At 38.1% G+C, this 19,736-nt stretch overlaps 1 protein-coding gene across 15 annotated transcripts in view; it reads left to right on the forward strand.

Annotated features, from left to right (window-relative positions):
- TACC2 (transforming acidic coiled-coil containing protein 2) overlaps positions 1-19,736 on the forward strand; it is a 308,555-nt gene that overhangs the window by 259,480 nt on the left and 29,339 nt on the right. For 7 of the 15 annotated variants that reach the window (XM_069099132.1, XM_069099136.1, XM_069099131.1 and 4 more), the window contains 6 exons: positions 2,167-2,470; positions 11,049-11,110; positions 12,933-13,048; positions 14,282-14,447; positions 16,117-16,257; positions 17,180-17,269. In XM_069099132.1, the coding sequence (XP_068955233.1) occupies positions 2,167-2,470; positions 11,049-11,110; positions 12,933-13,048; positions 14,282-14,447; positions 16,117-16,257; positions 17,180-17,269 (879 nt within the window). The remainder of the gene's footprint in view (positions 1-2,166; positions 2,471-11,048; positions 11,111-12,932; positions 13,049-14,281; positions 14,448-16,116; positions 16,258-17,179; positions 17,270-19,736) is intronic. The other 8 variants (XM_069099138.1, XM_069099141.1, XM_069099142.1 and 5 more) reach the window with 5 other exon arrangements.

Here is a 19,736-nt window from a genome sequence, read left to right on the forward strand (position 1 = left end):
CACACACACACACACACACACACACACACACACACACACACACACACTAGCCGTGTAACCGTGTAATCTTGGGCAAGTTACTTAACCCCAATTGCCCTCCAAAAGGCAAAAAAAAAAATTATTTCTTTGCCTTCCCATCAAAGCCCCATTATGTGTTCTGATGCCAAAGAAAATGGGGTTATCTGTACAACTAAAGTCTTCCTAGAGATTTCCCAAGCAATCTTGAGCAGAGGGGTCAGTCACAACAGCGTTTCCCCAGCCACATTAAAACTTAATCAGGAAACGTTTAATATAATATAATATGATACAGATGTTAATTTGTATTTTCCTAAGTCAATATGAGGGACGTGCAGGGATCTGTTTCTACTTAAACTTGACACTACTGGTCTAAAAGTTTCCTTCTCTTTCTACAGATCATTATAATTCATAGTCTCACTGTACATTCCCTTGTCTAGTCTGACCTTCACAAGTATTTCAAAAATTAACGGTCAGAATAGAATACAATAAAATAGGTTGCACCTGTTCCTTCAGAGGCCCAACTAAAGTTTTCTGAAACTATCTGTTTATTCCCCCAAAACTAATCTTCCATAATTAGAATGGACCTAAATAAAGTAAAGGGAGGAGACATGAATAGAAATCGTTGCAATGTGAGTTAGAATGAAGTAAGTGGAGGGGACAGGTCAAAGAGGAAGAGGCAAGAAAGAGACAGGGACAGAAGGACTCCTTTTAGCTGGGAAACCCTGAAGGCATCCCCAGGGACTCATTCTTAATAGCCTATTCATATGACCTGGGCAATGAAAGAAGGGAAAAATGTTTAATAAAATATAATATGATACAGATAATGTTAATTTGTGGTTTTCTAAGCCAATATGAGGGATCTTCAGGGATCTGTTTCTATTTAAGTTTGACACTACTGGTTTAAAAGCCCAGAACATAGGCATAATGCTCAAATGCAAAGAGGCCAGAGAAGGTAGGGCAAAATTAGAAAATGGTTAGGAGTTCATAAGGGAGCGTGGTTAAGGCTGTGAATGTCAGAGTTAGGGTTTATGTTACACCTTGCGTGCAGTAGGTAGCCAGGGAAGGTTTCTGTACGGGAGAGTGACTTGTGAATTATGAAAACTCCACTGGCAATGATGAAGAATATACTGGAGAAGGGAGAGCTGGAAGGTAGGGAGAGCAATCAGGAGATCATTAAAATAGTCCAGGAAAGAAGTAGGTGACCAGGGCTTAAATGAGAGTAAAGGCAGCAGAAGTGTCAATCGGGGATGACGGGGAAAGACATCATGTACATAGAATCTGTAAGGCAAGGCAACTAACTGGCAAAGGAGCAAATTTCAGCTCAATATAAGGAAAACCTCCCTAATAATGAAAAATTATCCAAAAGTAAAATGGGCAGCCGTGAGCAAGGAGTGGGTGGCCCACTTATTGGAAGTCTATAACAAGCAAAGGCTTGATGGCCCTTTTCTGACATCTTAGATACTCAACATCTGAGTTTCTACCTCCTAACTATCATATTCTCAAGGAACATAAATCCCTTTGGCTCTAAGGTATAGTGGTATGGAGGAGAGAGCCCTGGATTCAGTCAGAGGAAGTGAGTTTGAATCCTACCCGTTCTGCTTGCTACTGTGACAGGACCCTGGGCACATCACTTGGCCTTTCTCAGCCTCCATTGTCTTATCTGTCAAATGAGGGAGCTATATTAGAGGGTCCCTTCCAGTTATTATCCTCTGACTTACACCATTGTATTTTTGTTTTTGCATTTAGCAATAACAGGGGAAGTTGGTGTCTCAAAAGTGTATAATTTGTTAAAGCATTATTTGGGTTTTCCTGTGGGTAATGGAAACAAGCAAATTCTACCTCCACAAAGCTAAGAAAGCTGCTTTCAAAGTTGTATAATGTCCTTAAGTAATTTTCTTATATTTCTCAAGAGTGAAGAGCTTGGCTATTTCACATTACAATGATGTAGGGCCTATTTACTGAAATGGTGACCCTTAATCAGGATTTACACTTTGAAAAAAAAAATAGAAAAACTGAGGAAGAGGAATTTAAGAATTTAAATGTGGTCAGTGTATCGTGGAAGGATTCAGTCCATAGCACTGGGATGGAAAGGGCATCCTTGACTGGGAAATAGAATGAATAAAACCGGTGATTATTTATACTTCACAGGAGCCCACTCCACTGCCTACACCAGAAACACCCCCAGTGATCTCTACTGTGGTCCATGCAACAGATGAGGAAAAACTAGCAGTGACCAATCAGAAATGGACTTGTATGACAGTGGAGCTAGATGCGGACAAGCAAGATTACCCTCAGCCCTCTGACTTGTCAACTTTTGTAAATGAGACCAAATTCAATTCTCCCACAGAGGGTAAGCAAATTAATGGCCATTCGGACCCCAACCCAAACCTGGAAAAACTTGCTCCAAAAGAGCAAGAGGCAATGAAGGACCATAAAGAAAATCAGAAGCCAGGTAATTTGGGCCACCATTTTGCATGTTCTTTCCAAGCCCTGGAGACAAAAGCTGCACTTTGGTATAGTGTGTGGCTTATCTTAAAGCTGTTACTGCTACATTCCACTGTGGCTGGTGGAGTCCAGAGACTGACACGAGCTTTGCTTCTCTTGTATGCATTTTTGGTGATTGTGAAGGGCTTGGCCTAAAAGAGAAGGGTCATCTAGCGCCAAGCTGGCAATGTTGCTTCCTGAGCTTCCTGGCATTTCCTAACGACCCCCATGGCTGGTGAGGTGTGTGAGCCCCGGAGGTTGAAATGACCTGGTCAGGCTTTACAATCAAAAACCCACACCAAGCTTGATAGTGACAGAAGAAATCTTTTGGAAAAGTAATCCCTTGCTCTAATCTTTAATTTCCAACTTCCTCTTCAATTCCTAGGTTTCAGATTTCTCTCTTAATTCTCTGGCTTATAAGAAAAATGAATTTCAAATGAGTATAAAGTGTGCCAAAAGGAATCAAAAAGTATTTCTACGTGTCCAGTTAGAGGCACAAATTTTCAGAATTCAGGAGAGTTACATACTGGGACACCTAACTGTGTGTGATTGTGGGGAAGTATCTTAATTCATTTGTCTGAGACTTAATTTCCTTATCTGTAAAACAGGAATAGTAATACATATCTTAAGTTGTGGCCTAGTGTCTAGAGGGCCAGCCAGGAAGACCTGGGTATGAGTCTTATCTCTGACTCCTACTATCTGTATGACCAAAGTCAAGCTACTTAAACTCAGTGACCCAGATAACTCTCCAAGACATGAATGAATTGCTGATCTGTATCAAGGAAGGGAGTTTCTACGTGAAGAATTCCCCATATTAATGAGATCACAGCTCTGGACCAAATACACACACACACATATAGTTTTTTATATATAGTTATGCACACACACACATAGTTATTTATCCTTTTCTAGCACTTAGCAGAGTGCCCAGCACTTATTGAAAGGTTTCTAGATGTATGTGTCTGGGTGGATGGGGGTGGAAATCAAATAACATAACTGTGAAAAGTGCTATACCAATAGAAGGTGTCATCGTTATTCTTTTTAGAGTAATATTCCTACTCTCGTGCCTCACAAAAGTATAAAGATGACCTTTGGTTGGTCAAAGCTAGGTCATCAGAATGAAAGCTTTTCCAAGTCTGACCAAAATGGATAGTATTTGAATATGGTCTTAGCAATACATAGATTGTGACTACTGTTTGAAACCTAGCCTAGCTTAGTAGGCTGCCTATAGTGTGATGAAATCTTTTGTTATTGTGATCCATTATTGAAAGGTAGAACTGCAGCTAGCAATTTTGATACCCTGAACTGATTGCATGAATCACATCCTAAAAATCAATTTTTTAATTCATGTTGTGAAAAGAAACAGTAAAACAAATTCATTTGAGCGGGTGAGGGAGATATGTGTTCTATTGAATTTTTAGACTGTTAGGGGAATGTACATGTTAAATTTTTGTGCCCTCCAAATTCGGTTCCCTGAGACAAAGTCACAGTCATGCCAGTTTAAGAAGGATTGTCAGAAATCTGTTAAAATGTGAACTCTTCAAAAAAAAAAAAAAGTAAAATGTGAACTCTTAACAAAGCTTTGCTCAAGTCTTTACTAGTGGCCTAACTCTCCCAACCCTTATTATGTGCCAGACACTGGGCTAAGTCCTTTACAATGTATCATTTGATCCTAACATTATTAAACTTCTAGCACAGCAGAAGCCCATCAAATTATATGGCGATCTGTACTTTCTGCGATGGTTTTAACTTCTTAATTTTTACAACACAAGAACTGCCCCAAACATTTAGTTTGAAAATAATTTCAAAATCCATCTGGGAATGAGTGCGAGAAAGGAGAGCCTTATTGTTAGGAAAGTACTGTTTAAACCTTACAGTGCTATAGAAACTTGAATTTTTATTCCATTGGAACGCATTCCTTCCAACTCTTTTGCTAATAATAGAAAGAGTACCAGGATTCTAATTAAATGCTAATGACCATACCATGCTTATGTGCTGAGTGGTGTGATGTTCCAAAAAATCCAGATAACAGTAATTACATCACACGATGCTTCCTCTTGAGATTACTTAAATAACTGGGCTTCCCCTTGGTAGTTTGGTTTTTACTGTGGGAAATCTTTGAATTATACAAAATAATTTCCTCTGTGAGTCACTTAACACATTTCTCTGTACTTGTGTGAATATCTCTGAAAGCTTCCTTTATGGAGCTTGACAAAGAGCAGACTCCCCAGATTTTGCCAGCTTGGGCTCTCATTTGGCCTGGTACTTCATATAAGAGTGCGGAATTTCTTTCCCTTCTTTATTTTTGTGGTTGCTGAGAGGAAACCGACTTCTTCATATTTACTACATCCATATCAGGAATATGTCATCAACCAAGCACTATCCTCCTCCATGGCTGAAAGAGAGAGCTTACTATCAGCTAAATAAATTAGCTATCTTTAGTACCTGGCCACTTAATGGAGTTAGATGTCAGGGCAGAGAGAAGGTTTTTAATCTCAGGAACAAAGGATACAGCCATGTCAGCAGGTACCCAGGGCCGTTTTGATATTTTCAATGGCATCTGTTGTGTTAAGGGGTTTTCTGCTGGTTAATTATTCCCTAGGGCTCACTATTTCCTAAGCATTCTCATCCCTCAGACAACTTTAAACAAATAGAGAAAAGCATTTCAATATCATTATCATTCTTCTGCTGTTGCAGCCAGGTTTTAGAAGATCTGCAAGCTAATCCTGATGTATGTCTTTTGTGGTTGAGTTTTATCAGCTGGAATCAAACACACACCCTCTTTTAAGAGGGGGAAAAGTCTTCAACAGCAGTTTGTAGGATAGTTGATTTAAAGCTGAAGAGGTTGTTAAACCATGGCTGCCGAAGCTCATCTTCACCTCCCAACATTTTAATAAATTCACTCCAACTGTGACCGATGTGACAACTATTCATTTGTAGCAGTAGCAGCAAAAACAAAATACTCCTAATACGTAAATGTTTGTTTTGGGCAGTGTAGTTGAAAGCAATCCATTTATATGATTGTTAAGTGCTAATACATAGCGAATAAATTGGCAGTCTGCTGCAATTTGCTGCCTGATTGGATGAAAATAATTACAGCTTTAGGATACATCATAGGACAGGGAGAGGATACTAGATTTGCAATCAGAGGACCTTGCTTCATATCCCAGCCCTGCCATTTGGTAGGCCAAGTCACTTTATCTCAATAGGCTTCCCTTCTCATTTGGAAAATGAGGGGGTTGATACCTTCTACTTTTAACTCTATGATTCAATGATGCCTTGACTACTGTAGGTTTCTTTTGGGATATTACATGTGTTTTCACCAAAGTGACGGATAATACTCAATCCAGAACTCTTTACTGGATCATCCTCCATATTTACATCAATTTAATTCAACAAACATTCATTAAATGCTTACCATGTACAAAGCCTTGTGTTAGATGGTGGACACAGAGAGAGAAATGGAAGGCCATGCTTTCCAGGGGAAGAGAAGAAAAGAGGAAAGGAGAGAAGAGGAGAGAAAGACACAGGGAGGAACACCAATAACTACAAGAATTAGGAAAAGCTTTGAATAGGAAGTGATACCTGAGATGAACTTCAAAGCATGCTAATGATTTTAAGAGGCAAAGGTGAATAGGGAATGCATCCCAGGGGTGAGGTATAGCTTGTATGTGTATGGAGGCAGAAGATGAAATGGTGAGTTCATGAAACTTGGGGATATAATCAGGTATATCCTAGCAACACCCCAGGTGTATGATCATGTCCTGGTAATTTAATCATCAATTTGTATCTGCTTGAAGATTGGTGCTATGATCAGGAATTTCTAGAGTGCATTAGTCTGTGCTGAAGTTACAAGTCACAGAAGCTAGTGAAATGGGGAAGGAAAGTGAGAGAGGTTCAGGGCCAAGCAGATGGATACTAATGATTTTTTGAGGGAAAAACTTATATGATCATGGGGGCTACTTCCATTTCATGAGACCATGTAAATATGTCTTTTGAATCTTTTTTTTTTTTTTAACAAAGACCAGGAACACTTAAAATCTCAAACCTAGAATGGACTTTGAGATTCATCCATTTCAGTGTTTCCCAATTCCAACTACACTGTGGAGCACACCACTTTTCCCATATTACCTCAGAGGGCAAGGACTGGGATCCATACAGTAGAAATAATACTAACTTTGGAATCAGAAGACTTGGTTGAACAAGGTTCAACTCTTGGTTCTGCTGCCTACTTCCTATGTGACCCTGGGTCATCACTTATTCTCTTTAGACCTCACCGCTCTCATCTGTAAAATGAGGGGAGTTGGACTAGCTACACCATGAGGTCTCCTCTAACTGTTCTCCCATGAAAAAAGAGTTTTTTTTTCAAGTTCAGGAAGTGTAGTATACTCTCTTGAGTTCTGAATCAGGAGTCTGAGGACTTGACTTGAAGACTGACTCTTCCACTTGCTCTCTGTGTGACTTTAGGCAGGTCACCTCAGCACTCTGAGCCTCAGTTTCCACCTCTGTAAAATGAAGCAGTGAACTAGTTGACTTCAAAGGGTGCTTCTAATTCTAAATCCTTAGTCTTAGAGTCCTAAAATAGAGTTAACTAAAATTTTCCAAAATGGTAAAAATCTGCTGTGGATTCTGCAGGACAGGAGTTAGGAAACACTAATCTAATCTATTCCTTGTTTTTAATGTAAGACCATTCTCAAACCATCCAGAAATTAGAATGGATACTTTCTCACTAGCTCAAGCCTTTGTCTAAAAATTCTAAGAGTTCTTTGATAAAAGAAAGAGAATCATCATGGAAGTTTCTTCTAAAAGTCCTCTGCTGACCTCTTTCTTCTTCCCCACTCTACTCTGATGGGCTGACCACATTGTTCAAATGCAATCATACACTTTCCAGAAAGACTGTTTTATTGAGAACTCACCACAGGGCAAGCATTCTCATGGTGGTCAGAAAAGGTGATACAAGGACACTCTCTTAAGAACTTTGGAATTGACTGTTTGACATGGGAGACACTGGCACAGATCCACTGAGAGTGGCATGCCCACATCAGAGAAAGTGCTGTGCTCTATGAGCAAGGCAGAATTGAAATGCTCAAAAGAAATGCAAGATGCGCAAATTTAGAGAATCCACCCCAAATGTTCACATGGACTATTTGGGTATGACCTGCGGTAGAATATTCCGAGCTCATATTGGTCTGAACAGTCACAGTCCAACACACTGCAACTTGACTTTAGCATAGTGATACTATTTTTATCCTCTTCAAGAATGGAAGACAGCAACTGACAGGTAACGTTTCCACCATGACTCTGGAATTGTTCCACAGAGGCAATTTAGTCATGACCCCTCACTGCCCCCTCCAAAAAAAACAAAAAAACTCTACAGAGTTATTAGCATTTCACTAACCCAAAATCCTTGATGAATTAACTGATGGAACTTGTTTGAAATGACTTCTCACCTCCTCTTCCTTTCCTTATCTTTAAGCATGCATAATTATATTGAAATATTCATATCTAACAATAACAGCATTGTTCCTTCAATGAGACAAGAGTTTTTGGCGTTTGAAGGAAGTCAGATTAAGGTTCCTCAGCACCCCAGAATTCATAGTACTTGCTCAGTGTTGTCTTAGGGTTGATCTGTGTATGACATGGTCCCTCTTCCCTTTGATGATTATGGAGGGGAAGTGGGGAGTGGGGTTGCCACTAAGATGTGGACATCAAATCAGTTGAGATATTTTCTCAAGGTCATGGAAAGATCACTGCTAAATAGAAAAGCTGCCTCATTTTCCATCTTGAATCTTAACTTGGATCATCAGTTCAACATTTACCTACTCAGACTACTGTGTACAAGGCTTTTTGGGCATGGACATAATCACTATTCTGGAATTATAAGGAAGAGACTGAAGACAGCTAGTTTCCTAAAATGAGTCATAGATACATGAATGCTTTAGGTCCATGGGGAAGTCCAATCATACCTAGAATGGATGCTCATGTATAAAATTAGTCTTCCACTAGACTGACTCAGCACATTATTAGTCTAAATGTTCTATTTTTGAACTAACATCTCCCATGGTGGGGAGGAAACTGATGAAATTGGGCAGTTGTACAGGAGAAATGAACCAGATGAGATGGGAAATCTGAAATTTGTCTCAGGTCCAATGTCTAGGAATAAAATTTAGATGTTGGATAGAACTGGAAGAGAAGTCTCTTGGAAAACACTTTTATTTCCTTTTTTGGGTCACATTTAGTATGCATGCTCTCAGCTGTGGCGAGAGGAGCTGGATTACTGCTTTTGAATAATTAAAGGTCATTCATTTCTAGGGTCACACTAATAATACCATGGGGATGGGCACAGACTGATTCATTTATTCTACCCACCACCTTAAAAGAAGTGGTTCAACTAGAAGTGCTAATATAACATAGACTTCTGTGCTGTATACATTAGATAAACCTTGGTATTGGATTATAGCAAATAATACTCATGATGTTTTTCTTATTTACCAATACAAGGTTATTTGTGTGTGTTTATTATAGAATCATAGAATAGTAGAGCTAGAAAGGAAGTTAGAACCCCATTACTTTTTTCCCTGATTCACTAAGAAATATGATTAAGGCCTACAAGAAGAAGGAAATTATTTTTAGATTCCATTATTTCACAAAATCCTTTGATGGAAATTAAAGGACTTAGTGAGGAATTACCCTGAAGTGTTGATGCTGAGGATTTTAGACTGGGTCCATAAACAAAAATGATCCATTTATTAAGACCAAGAAGTTGACATAGTTTGTAATTGTACATCTTGGATGAAAATGTTTGAAGATTCTTCTGTGGTATCTGCTTAATTCTGTATTAAAAATTATCTTGGAAGTGCTGGAAATTGAATAAACATCCAAAAAGAAAAGAAGAATGGGATCAACTCTAAAAAAATTTAATGAATTTAAGAAATGTTTCAAATGGTATTTAAGGTCATAAAGCAGTGTAGTATGGTAGAAAAATTAGCTCAGGAGACCTGGGTTCTAGTCTTGGCCCCAGTGTTTACTATGTGTATTACTTTTGTGTGTATATATCACTTAACCTCTTTGATCTTCTATTTCTCACTTATATAATGAATATCATAATATTTGTACTCCCTATCCTACAAAGACTGTTATGAATAAATTATGTTATAAATTTTAAAATGCTATAAAAATGTGATATTATTAATATTATGAGTAGTTCCTGCAATACCTATGTAGAGTATCCAGAGTAACTGTTCTGGCTCCATTTAGTAGTTCTTTATATGCTCAAACTGCCCCACAAAAGCCCCCACCAATATATTCTACTTTTTCTCTCATCAGCCAGAGAACACAATTAGTTCAAAGCAAAAACACTTAATGAAGTTGGATAGTAAAAACATTTCTCTGTTAGCATAGGGCACAATCTCCCATAAATATATATATATATATACACCATAAGTGAGGACAGTGATTATAAATAGAGATCACATGTGAAGGTCCAGATAAAGAAGGATCTATGTGGAGGAGAAATTCACACCTCCTTCACTGAAGGAACTCTGATGTCTTCTGGTGATGTCACCACATTGTTCTTGCCAGCTCTGTATCTTGCTAGGTGTGGGATCTTTGCTGGGCTTATTCCTTCACTGGACTTTCCTGGTCTGCCCCTCACTTGGCTCACTGCTCTATTGAATTCACTGTGCCTGCTTTTGTTTGGGTAAATTGCTCTGCTGGGGTCCCTGGGGCTACTCTTCTCTAGGCCTGGTGTTTCTCCTGGGCCTGTTCCTCACTGGGCATGTTGCTGCACTGTGCTTTTTTTATAGTATCCAATGGTACTTTATTGCATAATGGTATAATGGTACCAATTCCTTTAGGGCCAGGACAGCCATCTAAGCTAGGGCATAGTGGCTAAAACTTCTCCCTGATAAAGTCAAGCTGAAAACCCTTAGTCAAAGCCACCATACCCAATTAATGAAAGACAAGACTAGTGTCCCCAGCTAAGATTAGGATTTTCCTTATCAATCCTTATGTCTCTAAGGAAAATCAAAGCCTGCTATTGTGGATAATTGTCTATTTTAGGACTCTGGCAATCTGACATATTCCTAAAATCTCTTAGCTTGGCTTCAAATAAATTTGAGATTGAACAAAAGATAGTCTAGAGAAACAATGTCAATGTTCTCTCCCCAACTATAAGGAATTCTGGTTTCACTATTGAGACAACCATTTATCACTTGAGGCAGCCTTGAAGGAGTTATAGAAATCTAGATGTAAATAGGGGTATATCTGAGAGCTCTGAGAAGGGTTGATTGTACTATGTCTAAGCATACCAAGGAAAGAAAATTCCAGAGTTTCAAAAAAGCTAGATGCATATATCAATCATAATTATATGTTTACCGTTATTATAAAGGTACCAGTGCTAAAACTGGGGGGGGGACAAGTTGGACCCCTTGAAAAACAGACTTGTCCCCACCATGCAAATCATTGTTTATGAGTATAGGCCAGTTACAGTGCAGACTGGTCTTTTTTTCAATGATCGTTGACATTGGTCTTTATTCCTCTTGCAGAGCTGGATTATAGAAATTCTTATGAAATAGAATATATGGAGAAAATCGGCTCCAACTTACCTGTAAGTTCTTTTGCCTTGTAATTGTTACATCCGTTGTTATGCTTCTATTTACTGTTCTATGCTGTAAATGTTATGAGAACATAAAAATCAAAGGCAAATGGTAGATTGAGTGCATTTCTCTGATTACAGTCAGAATAAAAGCATGCTAGTAATAGAAAAGTAGGGGTTAGGTGTCTGTGTTCATTTCCAGGAGGAATAAAAGTCGTCTAAGAAACAAATAATGAACCAAAACCAGTCTCTTCCACAGAACCACTTCATTTGATTCTGGAGTATTTGACTCCAAGAAATTAAAGTTTGAGTTTTCTGAGAAAAGAATTGTTTTATTTCAAACAAACAAAAAGCAAAACCCCTTCCAGCTGAATCTACTCTGATGTCTCATCCTTGTTTATAGTTAACCCTGGGTTTTTTAGGGCAGCTAGGTGGAGCAGTAGGTAGGATGCTGGTCCTGGAGTGAGGAAGATCTGAATTCAAATCCAGCCTGACACTTGCTAGCTATGTGACCCTGGGCAAGTCACTTAACCTCAGTTTGCCTCAGTTTCCTCATCTGCCACATGGGGATAATAGCCCAGGATTGTTATGATAAAAAAAGATATAATTAGTAAGCATTTAGCACAGTGCTTGGCACATAGTAAGCTCTATGTAATTGTTTTGTTGCTGTTGAATCATATCAATTGTACCTGATTCTCCATGACCCCTTTTGGGATTTTCTTGGTAAAGATATTGGAATGGTTTACCATGTCTTTCTTTAACTCATTTTATAGAACAGGAAACTGAGGCAAACAGAGTTAAGTGATTTGTCAAAGGTCACACAGCTAGGAAGTATTTGAGGCCAGATTTGAACTCAGGAAGATGAGTCTTCCAGATTCTAAGCCCAACACTCTATCCACTTGCTCCACTTAGCTGTCCATGCCCCCTAACTGAATTGTTAGCTGTTGTTGTTGCTATTAAAGATGGTAAACTGAAGGCTCTTTATCACCCCATGACTTTTGGTTAACTCCCTAGCTCCTCTGACTTGCATTAAATTATAATACTTTGTCTTCCTTCTTGCCATTAGAGAAGTTACAGTAGTTGCAGTTGACTGGCTCAAATGTCTGACCACTTCACCCTATAAGTGATTGTATGAGCCTAGTGTTCCTGTTCTAATAAAACTCTTGACCCGTGGCTTTTGAGCCCTGAGAGTACATTTCGACAGACGTAGTACCCCTCTGTGTTTGAACTTTATGACTTGAGATGTTGGGCTCAACTTGTGGTTTTGTCTGAATGCCTTGGTTTGCTTTTGTTTGTATGTGAGTCCAAACCCTGCTTTATCAAAGCTTGTTTACTTAATAAATCTGTGTCTCTTGGCCCACTATTCTCCTACATACTGTACTCCTTGAGTGCTTTCCACAGGCCATGGTGTGTATGTACATTTAGGGATAGAGAGATGTGATGATAGTTCTGTAAAATGGGAACCTGCAAGTATCAGTCAGCACCACTACTGTTGCTTCCTCTGTTGCCTCTAAAGAGTTATCCAGCCTTAAACTGGACTGACTCATAGAGGAGTAGACTCTAAAAGAGAAACCACTATATTGAATATGAATCAGTTTTGCAGAGAAATTGACTAGAATTATATAGATATTGGCTGTATTAATCCGTTGGTTTAACATCCAATGATTGTTTGTCATAATCATTTGGTTACTTGACAAAGAAAGTAAAAATTTTGTATTAAAAAGTGATTTGTCTTAGAGAATAACGTACTCTTGTCTGTCATCAAGTTGTCACATTGATACTACACAGATTGTATTCATGTAATAATTAGAATTAATTTCCTTTCTTTTCACAGCATGATGATGGCACCCCGAAGAAACAATCTCTGTATCTTATGTTCGATGCCCCTCAGGAGAGTCCAGTCAAATCTCCTCCAGTTCGGTTATCTGATTCCCCAACTCCATGTTCTGGGTACATTATTCCCATAAAGAGCCTATAATGCTAAAATATTTTCTTCTGTAATGAATGAATGAAAAAATATTACATGTTTTCTATGTGCCAAGCCCTGTGATAAGCACTGGGGATACTAATAGATAAGCAAGCCTGATCCTGTTCTCAAAGAACTGATAATCTTTTTAGGAAGAAGCCAATTATGGGAAGGTTCAAATGCAAAGTGAATGGCAAGGTCCAAGTACCCTTGAAGAATTATAATTTAAAGCATGCCAGAGATCTAAAAACAAAAAACTCTTTACATGCTTCCTCTGATTTTATTTTTCCTAATGAGGTAGCTAGGTGGCACAGTGAATAGTGTGCTGAGCCTGGAGACTCATCTTCCTGAGTTCAAATCTGGCCTCAGAAACTTACTAGCTGCAAGACCCTAGTTAGTCACTCAATTCTGCTTGCCTTAGTCCTCATCTATAAAATGAGCAAGAGAAGGAAATGGCGAAGCTCTCCAATATCTTTGCTAAGAAAACTGCAAATGACATCACAAAGTCAGACATAAATGAAAACAACTCAACCACAACCACAAAATGAGCTGGTCTGGTATTACTGACCTTTCAATCCTATTTCAGCCTAACGTAGATCTGATAAGCAAATTCTATTACTTTGAGAGTGAGAATGCTTTGGACTAAGGCTAAATCTTAGAAGAAACACATGTGACTCTTCGTCCTTTTAATTTTGTTTTAGTCATATGGGTCCAAGTTCATGTTCCGATCTAAGTAGTGTGTGTTTCTGGATAGATCCAGGGTCTCAGTTCCAAATTTGGACACTCTCCTGTTCCTCCTTTGATCCCTCTGAAGGTAGAGATTGGACCCATCGGTACCTCCCTGCTGCCACCCTCCTGGTTTCTTGAGCTTTTCTTCCTCCTTTATGTACCAGTAATCTTTAAGAAAAGGAGCTGGCCAGAATAAATACAGAAACTAACTTCTGACTCCCCTCTCCCTTGTTTGATGCTTTAAAAGCAGCCCTCAATCCTTAGGGGTGTAGACAGGATCTTCCTCTCCCTTAGTCCCACCCTATACACATGGTACAATTTGCATCAAACTGTAGGGACTACCTAATATGCCTCTACCATCTTATTTGAGGAGAATATACTTGGAAGTTAAGTGTTCTTGGGGGAGGCCTACATGATAGAGTATTGTCACTCTGATTTTGGAGGGATTTCTAATGAAAAAGATGAGGAACATTTTTTTTAATCCTCAGGTCAAGTTTTGAAGAAACAGAAGCTCTGGTGAATGCTGGGATGAAAATCCAGCATCCAGTCTCACGAGTCCTGGCTCCAAACCAAGAGGCACACTTACAGGCTCCGGAGAAATCGAACCAAAAAGAGGCCATGGGCTTGGGAACAGCTTCAGATGTTCTTGAAAGAGTAAGTAGGGACCTAATTAGCCCAAAGAACAACTGCAAATTTAGGCCCAACATAATCAAACCCCATAAGTGCATAGGCACCCAATGGACTAAAAACGACATCTCAAGCTACACTCCCCCCAAAAATTAGTAGAGAATTGCAAAGCCTACAAACAATATGCTGTCATATCTTTCTAAAATATTACCTCTGAAGAGAAGAATATCCTAGAAATAGATCTATTTATTTTATTTTAAATTTTTCTTTGCTTTGTTTACCGTGATGATGTTTTTGCTTTTCTTTTCTGAGTTCTTATGGTTGGATTGTCACCTGGGTAGTCATCTCCTGATCTTTTCCTAGAATCCTTTATGGTGGTAGTTTAGGACATTAACACATGTGCTAGGGAAGAAAGATAATCTTTCTGAGGTGAACAGTAAGTTGTATTGGCTTGGGACACCAATAGATTCATTTAGCAGTTTCTTTACGACCTATATTAAAAATATTCTTTTCTCCTTTCACATACTGAGATCTTAGAGCTCAGATGTAACTGTGGAGGTAAAATAGTTTGAAATGTGACACAGGAAAGTCCATTCTCTTCCTACTATCCATAGGCTTTCTTAAGTATCAGAAAAGTTTTTATCTATTGGTTTAAAACCCTATGTGATACCCACTGTGTGTATATGTATAAAGGTATACATAAACATACATATATGTAGATATATATATATACATACATATAAATATAAGTATATGAAAGCAAAATATTAAGTCTTGAAAGATACTCTGTTTCCAGTGTGTATATATATATGTGTGTGTGTGTGTTTATGTATATATACTCTTTTTCCTATGTGTGATTGTGTACATATATATATATATATATGTATGAATACACACCCATAATGGAAACAGTATCCTTCAAAATTTAATGTTTTACTTTTACTGCACTGAATAGATTTATTAATGAAAAGTTTGCTTTCCTGTTTAATGACCACCTGCCCTCTTGAATGAGGCATCTAGGAAACCTAGTGGATACGGTGCTGGACCTTGAGTCAGGAAGACCTGAAGACAGTGTTCAAATGTGACTTCAGATGCTTATTAGCTCTGTGACTATGGAAAAGTCACTTAACCTCTTCCTGCTTCAATTTCTACATCTGTAAAGTGGGGATAACAATAGTACCTGCCTCCTAGGGTTGTTGTGAAGATAAAATGAGATAAGATCTATAAAGCACTTTGCAAACCTCGTAGTTCTATAGAAGTGCCAGCTATTATTTTTATTATTAGAAAACATCTTTTCTTATCTTTAAATACATCTGTCTTTGCAGCTAAATATCCCTTACTTTAATGATAATTAGATGTTTATTACTTGTGATTTGAAATGCCAACAGATGGCTTACTTCCCTGTCCCCAGACCTAAACTGCCTCTGTCTAGTTTGCAGCCAGTAATCAAAGGGCATATTGGATTTTGTTTCTATTTTCCTAATGGGCTATAAGAGGGAAGGTGTTGGCTGTCAAAGCAAATAGTAGCTATTTCTCCCCACTGTCAAACTAATCTCAAAACACCTCTTGACATTAGGTTTGTTTAATTTCTTTAGCATGAAACTGAAAGTGTCAGGCCAATTGATGATGCTCACCTAGACTTGCTGTTCCTCTTTCTCTCCTCTATTTTCTGTTCTGTATCCTCCTTGCCCTGTAGACAGCTCCTGAAGATTCCTATGTCTCTGCTGAAGCTCTCCTCAATAGGATATCTCATCAAACCTCAATATGTGATGCGCTTGAATATCTAGAGCCTGATTTAGCAGAAAAGAACCCCCCAATATTTGCTCAGAAACTTCAGGTTTGTAGCCCAAGTGTAACCTGTCAGTGTTCCTTTCTAAAGTTTATCACACCTCAGTAGAGAGTAAAATCCCTTACATATAAACCAAACCAAACTATGATTTAAATGAGGGTGAAAAGGTGCCAAGAGGAGATGGGGATGACCAAAAGTCTTCCAAATAAAAATCTTTTCTTCATAGCAGATATGTAATTTCCCCTCTAAAGATGTCAAAATGATGTGAATGTTGTGATTATATTCTTAACAAGATGATTCTTTTAAAATCTGGAAATGGGGCTTAAGTCTTCATTTTTCAGAGGTCATTTAATATTCCTAAAGATGTTTCTAGTAATTTATTCACTGAACAGACTATATTAAATCACCTTTGAGTGAGCTATTTATATACACTGACTCCCATTGCAATAACATCTGGACATAATACAACATCTGGAACCAAAATAATTATCTAGCATCTAATATAAAGTTGACAATTTGAATTGTCTACTCTATGTGAGAGGACTCAATGAACAGATCTCAAGAGATTATGAGAGCACTGTGAGAGATAACACTTTATTAATTGAAATTATTGGGGAACTTTTTATTGAAAATGTTCTTTTAGGGCATGTAGGAAAAGGAACAAAAACTACCAAAAACTTAAGAGAAATAGAAAGTTTGGAAGAAAGCATATTATCTTCATCAGTATAATGCTTATGTTTCCTGACAGTTATTTATTTGAAAGGCTTCTGCATTGTTCTTAATTTTCAAAAATTCAGCCTTCTGCTGTCCTGGGCTGCTGAGGTGTTTCTCTTGAAAAGAACACTGACTCTGTGTGTTATATCTGAGTTGTCATCACAATTCGTTTAAGTGTGGCATCCGTTCTCTGGATGTGAACAACATTTACATCCTGTCTTAATGCATTTTTCTTCATAACGCCACCATTTAACAGGAGGAGTTAGAGTTTGCAGTCATGAGGATAGAAGCGCTGAAGCTAGCCAGACAGATTGCCCTGGCTTCTTTCAGTTCATTAGAGACCAAGGTACCTGCCCCCTGCCTGGAATGTAATGCTACCTGGGTGTGTCATGTGTGCCAGTAACAGAGTAGGAGGCTGCTTTCCTAACCATGATGCACAAGTGTGGTGCTGGGAACCTGCAAAACAACATGTCCACATGAGAGGAGGGAGCTACTCCTCAAATGTGACCATGAGAAATTGGTCCTGGGAAGTGGCCTAAAAACCACATTCCATGTAGATTAAGCTCAACTAAATTCCGCTGCAGTTTGCATAACTCTTTGGCATTAGTCAGACTCCTTTAACATGTTGTGAGAGTGCTATTCAGCAGTTACATGCCAGCAATAATTTAGTGGCGATGAAAAAGCCATTTTAAGTCCTGATGTTGTAGAGATTTTGCTCTTGACCAACTGTGTGTGTGTGTATGCACTTGGCATATAATAGATGCTTAATATATATTTATTGATCAATTACATAATATAGGCATCTGTCATTGAGAAAGAGGGCTGATTATTTGGATTTTAAAGTTTTGAAGCTCAAAGCTTGGTTTTCTCAGGCCCCAGACAATTGAAATCTGAGATTAATGAATTTCTAGTCTCAGCACTTTGTGATCTTGGGCAAATCATAACCCCTCTCTCAATTTTCTCATCTCTAAAAGGATGAAATTGAACTTGGTGATCTCTATTCTCCTCCTCAACTCTAAAATTCTGTATGCTTTAGTAAATGTAATAATGGGGATTTGATCCACTAGTAAAATAAAAAAAAACCTCCATCCAGTCTTTGGAGGGTAGTAATCTTTGGGGTATTTTTGTTACCAACATTCAAAATTATAGTGATCACGATGATTATGATAGTGATGAAAGTAGTAAAATGATCGTACATCTATACTTCATTATTCCATTTCTGTAGTGAATTGGAGTAGACATTATTACTACCATTTTACAGATAGGCAAACCAAGACATAGAAACATTTGGTGACTTGCCCAAGAATAAACTGTGGATCAGTGGTATGGCCAAGGCTAGACCCTAAATCTCCTGACTCCTAACAGTGCTCTTTCCATCCTAGTTCAAGCCATTCTATTCCTGATGGCACAATTCTTCGTCTTACCCACCTTTTTATGACATGCCAGTAATGGGTTCTTATGTGTTGATTGATTATAATGTTAGTGTTCAAGCAATGCCCATGGGCAAGTAGAGTGTGTTGTCTTCATGAAGAATCATCTTGCAGGACTCTTCCAATTTAATGAGAATGTTTATGGCTTCTGGTATTCATATTGGACAGATTTGGACCCCGGGGGGAGGGAATTAAAATGATAATTACTGGCTATAGGTTTTCTTGTTCATTTTATTACCAAAACAAAAAAAATTGCTGGTTTGACCTCAGTTTCTTGCTAATTGACTTAATTTCTTTAGGAATAGAAGAGTAAAATTGAGGAAAGCAGTAGGAAATTGCTTCAGATAGATTTCTTTAAAGTGATAATTACTGACTGTAGGTTTTCTTGTTCCTTTTTTTTACCAAAACAAAAAAAATTGCTGGTTTGACCTCAACTTCTTCCTAATTGACTTAATTTCTTTTGAAATAGGAGACCCTAAAATTGAAGAAAGCAGTGAGAAATTGCTTCAGATAGGTTTCTTTCTTTGCTATGAGAGAATCAATTAACTCTAAAAGGAGTTATTTCACCTAAGTGAATTTATATGACTATTTCCCTGAATAGTATTGATTTCTAATTTACATCAATATTGATGGGACTAGATATCTCTTACCACTTTGGAACTATAGATCATGTTCAAGTCATGATTTCATCTGCTGTTGTTAGGTGGAAATTGCTGGGAATTTGAACTTCTTTTGAATTTATGTAAAAAAAATAATAAGGTTAAAAAATAAATTTAGAACCACTCAATGGGATATAACATGGTTAGCTATTTCTCCAATGCTACAAAGATATAGGTCTTAAGAAGTATCTAGGGGTGGCTAGGTGGCTCAGTGAATAGAGTACCAGCCCTGGAGTCAGGAGGAACTGAGTTCAAATATGGCCTCAGACACTTAACACAAAAAACTAGCGGTGTGACCTTGGGCAAGTCACTTAACCCTAATTGCCCTATCTTCCCCCCTGCAAAAAGCAAAAAAAAAAAATCTGTCTTATAGACTCAAAAGAGAGTAGAAGAAGTATTATTTTGGGCCCTGTTTTCATCTTTAACTTTTTTCAACAATCCATGACTTTGAAGACAAATCATCCTTTATTTCCTAAGCTGCAGTAGCCCAAGAATAACTCAATTTATATAAACTCAAGATCCTATTGAGTCTTTAGCTCATATGCCAGTGGATCTGTGATCTCCTCTAGGTAGCATATGTGTACAGAATTCCTTTTTATGTATTGGAAAGTGCTGATGCATCAAGAAAGAAAACAGCAGCTGCTTATACTATTTGCTCTTTTTCTTACAAGCGTATTTTAGTTGCAGGTTGACATAGCATAGATTCTGCCAGTTCAGTCTTTAA

This window comes from Petaurus breviceps, unplaced genomic scaffold, assembly GCF_028583685.1.
Source record: "Petaurus breviceps papuanus isolate PSGF00001 unplaced genomic scaffold, PetGlider_PUasm1.0 37, whole genome shotgun sequence".
NCBI classification, from domain to species: Eukaryota; Metazoa; Chordata; class Mammalia; order Diprotodontia; family Petauridae; genus Petaurus; species Petaurus breviceps.